The 8,083-nt window shown below is 39.7% G+C and overlaps 1 protein-coding gene across 1 annotated transcript in view; it reads right to left on the bottom strand.

The window, feature by feature from the left end:
- The window catches only part of PTPRR (protein tyrosine phosphatase, receptor type, R), a 141,498-nt gene that overhangs the window by 60,594 nt on the left and 72,821 nt on the right, over nt 1–8,083 (bottom strand). The window contains exons 4-5 of the mRNA XM_009887829.1: nt 7,344–7,454; nt 390–652 (exon numbers count right to left, since the gene is read on the bottom strand). Of these exons, the coding sequence (XP_009886131.1) occupies nt 390–652; nt 7,344–7,454 (374 nt within the window). The remainder of the gene's footprint in view (nt 1–389; nt 653–7,343; nt 7,455–8,083) is intronic.

Genomic DNA, 8,083 nt, shown 5'->3' with positions numbered 1-8,083 from the left:
GACTCCCTGACAATGAGAAGGTCCTTTGCTACCAAAACATAACCAGCCCTTGTGCCCTCTGCCAGGATCTCCAGGACCAAAACAGGCAAAAATCAATGGAAAATGAAAAAATACTTCTTTGGAGTAATTGTTGGAAAGGGGAAAAAACAAATTAGCAAAAAGAATTCCAGTACTGCAGTTAATCTCAGCCCATACTTCTGGACCTTTGCTCATATGAAAAGGAAAGGAAAGAATACCCACGAGACAGATATTAACACACCAAAACCCCAATTCTCAGACGTCCGTATGACAAAGTCTCCGATTCATTGACAGAAGAGAGACATATGAAATCATGCAGCATGAGTATAACAAAGCAGAATAAATCCTGAGCATGCCAGGCATCATCCTACCTTTCCTGGAGCCCCACAGGTTTCATTCTGAAAGGAGACGGACTGGCGCACAGGGGAGGTTTGAGCTCAGGAACACATTGGCCTTGAGGGTCCACTACAACATTGACAACCTTTGGAGCCCGTTCAGGCTGGACCATGCTGTTGGTGGTCTTATACTCGGACTGAGCTGTCTGCAGGGGAAGGGGCGAGAGGTGGATCTCCTGCTTCTTTTCCTTCTCTTGTCTCAGTGACAACTGGATCTTCTCCTTTAATCTGTATAGAACCTACAGAAATAAAAAGTAAGCCCGATCTCAATTCCCTGGTAAACAAGGCAAGGAAAGTATCACAAATGCTAGATAAGAGTGCTATACGTGGCTTTCGTTCCTAGAAGGTAAGCCACAAGTTGTGTTACACGGCGTTTCCCACAACAGGATAAATATTTTCATTACATAAACCACAGTGTGTACACGTGGGCGGTAGGGATTTTAACAGTTCTCATTGTGAGTCAGTAATTATTTGTAATACCAGCAGTTGTACTATTAAAGGGGCAAATGACACAGAATGGAAAATAGTTACAAAAGACACTGTGAAGAAGGAAATACTGATAAATAAAGTAATTGTAGAAAAGATTGTAATAATTTTAACAAAAGAGAGGCAATGGCACAAAATAAAATGGATGCTTCTGATATATCCAGGTATGTCTCTAATTATAGTAGCCTCAATTTGTTTCAGGGCAGATGTCCTTAAAACCTGTTATTCATGTTGCATGGAGCTGATGGTTGAACAGAGTGACTTTACCGGGCCACTTTTGTAATGGTGGGCTTCTACTACTGTGAAATACTCCTCAGGATAAGGATATCCCTCAGTATCCTCAGAGGAACATCACCTGTTCTGGAATAAAGCTGAAGAAATGCATGGCCCATGAAGCTATTCAAGTATCTGTTCAGAAAAGTGTGTTTTACAATTACCAAGACATTGGCATCTGAACATACTGTAGTAGCAGGATTCTCTGTCCACCTATTGCTTATGAACTTGGATGTCAGGTATCCGTAGCAAAAGCATTTCAGAAGTTGCACTGGTCCTCTTCCACCGAACTGCACACTGACGTTGCGGTGCACAGGCTTGGCGAGGGCTGGCAGGTAGCACGTGCTCGGTAACGTCACTCCAGAGGAGCCCATGTTACACCTATTTAACACATCTCATCTCTCTTGAGGGGAACGCAAAAAACGATTTCTGAGCTGTAGTTGTGCCATTTTCAAAAGGCGCCTTAAAACCTATGAAACTTATGAGAATTACTTTTGTAAGTATTGTGTGTGGAGGTGGCTGAAAGGCACTTACGCAGCTTTTTGAAGGTGTCTACAGATACTCTTATACCTTCTACTCTGCTTATCTGTCGGCGTAAAGCATTCAAATTGAATCCTGGTTTGCAAAGCCATAAAGACAAAGCCTAGACCAAAGCATTTTTCCACTGCAAGTCAGAGGCTCTTTGACAGCTGTTGCCCCACTAGCACCGCATAAATATCTATCACTCCATAGCTCTCCAGTGAAGACTGGATATATCTGATGGGCTTGTTTTTTCAAGGATTAGCATTAGAGGTTTAGCTAGGAACTGACCTAATGTCATTAGCAATACACCCATTAAACAAGACTTAGCTACATAAACCATCTGTTCATTCAGAAGAGTTTAGAATTAGATTGCATGGATAAGATAATCTGCTCTTTGCCATTATTTTTCAGAAAAAAACTGCCCTACTGCGAAGCAAGGACACAGCTATCAGTAAAGACAAAACAGGGGCTTGAAATATTTTAACCTTCTTTTCCTCCAGAGATTGCTTTGGTCTCATTTGTTTCTAGTAACCCACATATATATAGCTCAGACATTCACAGTCATGATGATGTTAACCATACCTTCTTGTTACTGATATATTTTGACATAGTTTCATTCCCTGGACACCCAGGAAATTATGGGTTTGGGTTCAAAAAACCTGGACGAGTATTATTTCATATCCTTTTTAATACTCTATTATTAGAGCCTAGGAAAAAAGACAGCCTGCCACCAGCAGAAGTTAAAAAAAGCTAAAGAACCAGATTTGATCGAAGAGTTAACACACTTTTCTCAGAAAGTGTGGCCAGGGCCATCTTTTTTTTAACAAATTCCAGGTGAAAGTCAAGCAAACAAAAATGGCCAAAAAGACAGGGGTCAACCCAATCAGCAAGCTCTGCAAATGGAACAGCTTAGCTGTACTAATATTTCAAATCACTTTAACCGCATCATGGATGAAAACAGATATGAAGCCCCTAAGTTAGGAAAACTGACATTTTAGTGATACCTCAGAAGATTCATCGTGCCTCAATCAAGAGGCATTAGGCAATTGAACAACACAAAGTACTGTTTTCCAGGAGACACAGGGTGGGTCACCTGTATTTTTTTTCATATATTAAGCCTCGAGTTCAAAGCCACAATCCAAAAGGAAAATAACTCTTCTTTCTGCCTCCTCTTTGACTCAGCCTATATGGAAGAATGACAGGGTGCTGACAGCATGACATTCGCTCCTTCTATCTCTGCCCTCTATATCTGCAAAGGAAAGCTGACATGTTATGCGCTAGCTTGGCCAGTACCTCCTACCTACCCATTCAAAATACCAGTGGAAACTGCTTTTATTCATCTTCAGAGATTGAGAGAAAATCCCAATGAGATAACTAAGTCTCCACAACAAAGATCTTGGCGACGGTTATGTGGAGCGGTGATACGAAAACTCATCTGCCTAAATATACTTAGGACACCCAGGACTGTATAGTAAAATCTCCCACAAGCCATGGAAATTAAGACAGTTCACTCTAATAGAAGTGTTCTTTCTAACAGGTACTTATCAACACGTGTCTGAGGCCGTGTGCTTATCTCTGCATAAGCAGAGCTATTGTGCATGTGGCTACATGAGAAGACGACCAACTAACAAAATTTCCCTCAGACCCCGGGGAAGGGATGAAAGAATAAAAATGGGACAGGTGTCAGTCGTGTTGTTTGATGCATTACTGGGAGGCGTTTGGATACCATGATTTGAATGCACCATAAAAAGTTCTACAGAAGCAGAATGAAAGAATTCAGACAATTTAGGACTAGTTTATACACAAAACCTCTAACATCAAGTTGGCTTAAACATTCTTGCAGTATGATTAAAATATGTACTGTTAATTTTTCTTTAAATCTTTAAACTGGTAAAAGCTGAATTTGGTGGGCTGATATTAGTTCATTGCATATATTCTATAATCAAAGTGCTTTCAGAAGTCCTGCACCATTTTATGACTCCTAAAACTTGTAAGTTTAAGAACAAGCAATACATATGTCAAAATTGGATGCTGAAATGCTTTTTTTTTTTTGTTATTCAATATTATTCTTGTTAAAGAAATTCCAAAATACAATCATGAAGATGAAAAGATCAAACAGTTGTTCATAATTCATAAAACAGGGGAGACAGTAGTAAAAATTTAGATCCTCGCAATTTATTGAAAAGGCAAAGTTTATGGAATTAAAGATTCATAGATTAGTTTGGGTAGGAAAGGACCATTAAAGATCACATAGTCCAACCCCCTGCCATAAGCAGGGACATCTTTCACAGGTCAGGTTGCTTGAAATTCATGTCTTACATTATTTTAAATGAAAAAAAATCCAACTTTTTGATTTTTTTTCAGTGGGAAAAAGAAAAAAAACATTTAGAAAACCCTCTTACCAAAGCTACCTACAAATATTTCATAATCTGAAGGTGATACTTCCAGAATACTCAACAGATACTTATATGTACATATTAAAAAAAGATATGCAAACATATGGGTTTATTAAAATAGGAAAAATTAGCAAGAAATATAATAGAAAATAATTTAACCGATCAAATACTGTGTTATTTATTAAATTTGGTGATGGCTCAATTATTTCTCTATCTATGTAAAATAAAAAATACAGAAACCTGTTTACACATAGGAGCACTAAAAATATTTATTCTTACTTAGCACTTTGCTTGGCATACTTTATAAATGATGTACGATATTCTCAGTGGAAGTGAGCCCATGCTTAGGCCCACTGACGGGGACAGCAATGAGCTGTGTGTTGGCTTCCACGTATGATCCCTCTTGGATCCCTCCTGGGATCCCTCCTGGGATCCAAGAGGCTCTCATACCACGACAACGAGGACTAGCTGAGTAAATACATAGAACAACCTCAGAGGTACCATTTACAAGTCTGAATTTAGCTCTCATCCTGCTGATTTCACCGTTTAGCAATACTCTACGCTGTAGATTTTTAAGTATAGAGGCCAGATATTTGTTAAATTCCAGCCAAGCATTAAGAAGCCTAAAAGCTGTTAATGCACAGGGTGCTCTCAGCGCAGGGAAGCATCATGATTTGTAAAATCCAGTTAAAAGACAAGACTGCATATTTTATAATTTCTGTAGAAATTACACAGAACAAAGCACTGACACTGACAATTCAGCTCCTGTACACTGAGCACTGTTGATCATCATAATCATCACTTAAACTACTTCCTACTCCACACTTTAAGGGACACTTCCAGGTCATCTACAGATGCAGGCTAAGCTTTTCTGCTTTTGGACCCTCTAAACTACAAATAGCCACTTATGGACAAACAGGTGACTACCCTGTAACTTTAAAAAAGAGGCCTCATTTTGGTTGTCTGATATGGTCACTACAGCCAAAAGCACTTAGGATTGGCCCTAACACCTTACGCTAAACCTGAATGGTCTGATACACTGCGATGGCTGAATTTGAAATACTGAATTCCTACTTTTCATAAATCTGCCGCTCTGTCATGTGCAAAGTGGGATGACAAACAATGTGCACCGCTTGCTGGACATATAAATTGCACGTACTCGGGTTTCAGCAGGTCAAGGCAATATTAGAGACAGTTTCCATTTACATGGTCTAAACAGTAGCAAGCATAAAGATGAGGATTGGACCTGGGGGGGAACAGAAAGGCAAATGTCTGCAGAAAAGATCAGGGAGTTCAAGGGGTCTTCTAGTCTACTTCTGACCTAACTCCAGATCAGCTATATCCAAACTGTTCCTTACAGATGCTTGCCTAAAACCTTAATGGGTGAAAAATCCTGAGCTTCCCCAAGCAATGCACTCCAGGGTCTAGTGACCCATGTGATAACAAAGTTCTTTCAAATGAGTCACCCAAATGACCCTTTAAAAAAATTTGCTTCTTTTCCCATCCACGGTGGAGAAAGTGTTACCTTCTTCCTAACCACAGTCTTTGAAAACTTTCCATGTTTGAGAACTATCATGTTTCTCCTTTCTTTTCTTTTCTTTGTCATGAACAAACCAAATTATTTTATGCCTTCTGTACCTCTGGTTACTATTCTATCTCCTCCCTATTGTAACTTGCACACATTTTTCACAAGTGCGGTACCCGCAACAGACCACACAACATGAGTAAGACGCAATGCTGTAACCAAATCATTACCAGAGCCAAGTCAAATGCAGGTCTTAGAGATCATATCCTCATCTATATCTCCCAGAGCAAGAACTGTAATTTTTGCGACAACATGATGTTACTCATTTACTTCGGTGTGTGCTCTGTGGTACTACTGGAACCTTCCCTACGGAGCTGTTGCTTTGCCACGTATTTCCCGCATTTTACTGATGCACGTGATTAGAGTTCTTGTCCCTGCTGAGCAGCGTTCTTGTTACTTCCCGTCTTTTCTCCAGCACCTTAAGAATATTTTAAGTTCTGATACTGTCCTCCACAATGTTTATAATTCCCAATGCCGTCTACCCGTTCCGAATAATTAAAATATTGTGCAGTACCAGGACAAGGACAGACAGCAGCTTCTATACCCTTCCAGTTAAACAGTCAGCAATGACTAAAATACTTGCTTTTCTAAAGTAAAAAGTCTGAGTAAAAGTTAGTACTTCTAGAGTTACCCTCTTATTTTTGAATGAGATAGCATGGAGAAATGGAGATGACTAGGAAGTGAAAGTTACATAAAGCAAGAATTTTTGTGAGAAAATAAGTGCTCTTCAAATCTTAGGGAGACTGTAAAAGCTTAAATAATATCTTGTCATAAATGTAATCATTTATTAATATCTTCAGTTTAAACATTCTTTCCATCTTAACGTTGAAAGGGGGAAATCCATCAAGGTTAAAGAAAATTAAATGTGCTTGAAAGTAAAATATCTTAAAAGACTCCAAGATACTATGTGTTCATAAATGCTGAGAATTGCCATAGAATTCAGTAAACTTATTTATGCACCACAGAAGAAATATACAATCCAGAGAAGGAAAACATGTGAGATACAACACCGGAAAAAAATGCAAAAATTACCCTATGAAAGTCAATGGTGGTATAGTGTTGTTCATCATCTATGTGACACTTGCACATCTCATATTCAGCATATTAGAAGTATGCCTAATGCCCAGAAAGCTGGCCAATGAACTCAGACAATGTGAAGGCAAAGTTGTTCAAAAATATGATCACTCCTTCGTGTACTTAATAGTCATCTCAGTTTAAAATTTGTGTATTTGATACATGAATACCAACACACACTCTAACAACTGTGCATTGACAATATAGTGTCAATGTGGTGTTGTTTTTACTGTCAATAAAACCAAAATACAGGCAACTAATGTAATTTCAGGGATCCTGGGACCTTAGTAAGAACGTTGAGAAGTCATCACTCGCATCACTACACAGTTACTCTGCAGATTTAAGAGCCCATTATTTATTTCTTTAGCTTCCTTCTAGTTATATTCTTCAGGTGGACTCAAAACATATCAAGAAATGTGGTTCTTCAAACTTTGGCTTCACATTATGAGAGTGACCAAATCTTACCTTGTAGCTAAGTTTTTAACAGCTTTGAGAAAACACCTCTCATATAAAGAATGTGTGACTCTATCCTTCAGACTGAGAAAAGCATGAAGTAAAGAACAGCAAAAAAAAAAAGGTTAAAAGGAAACTTACCATTAAACAAGTTACTAGAATGACAAAGATGCTGAGAAATATGACGACTGCATAAAATCCTTCTTTGCTCCATATTTTGTCTGCTTCACGCTGGCCTTGCAAAACATTTTTCTTTTTTAAAACAGAAAGAGGAAGAGAAGAAAAGTTACACAGCGGTGTGCGCAGATTAAATAGCTCTTGTCAGACATTAATCACCTTCCTCAGCTTCGTCACAGTTCACATTCCACAGTGTATGGCTCTCACTTTGAACGCTGCTATTTGCATACCCACCTTGGCTACACACACCGCCTGCGCTCCGTGTGTCCCTAAAGTGCAACTCAGGGGTCCTAACGCTACGCGAGACAACCTGAGACCTTCTCCGTGGCTGCTGAGACAACCCTCCACCAGGAGTCGTGGGCTGGCTGAAGGTAAGCAAACAAGACCCGCCGTCTTTCTTGGAAACTACCTGTCCCATCAGGTAAAAGGGCATCGCTCCCGCGTGGGCTGTGAGAACCGCTCGCCCTGCCTATTTCTCCCCAGCGCTTATCTCTCGCCCCAGCACCCACCCACGCACACGCCAGCCTCGGGACTGTTTACACTTGACACAGGAGCGAAGAGCAGGTGACGTGCCGGTTTGCCTTCGTGAGCTGGGAAGCCCTGACACTGTCACCTTTAGTGTACACGCACACATACATGTGCATACATAAAAAATTCTGATTACGCTGAAAGTAATCTCATTATCCATCTATCTATAATTCTGA

This window comes from Charadrius vociferus, unplaced genomic scaffold, assembly GCF_000708025.1.
Source record: "Charadrius vociferus isolate BGI_N301 unplaced genomic scaffold, ASM70802v2 scaffold125, whole genome shotgun sequence".
Lineage (NCBI taxonomy): Eukaryota > Metazoa > Chordata > Aves > Charadriiformes > Charadriidae > Charadrius > Charadrius vociferus.
The sequence above is the reverse complement of the archived record's forward strand: the minus strand, read 5'-3'. Positions and strand labels throughout refer to the sequence as shown.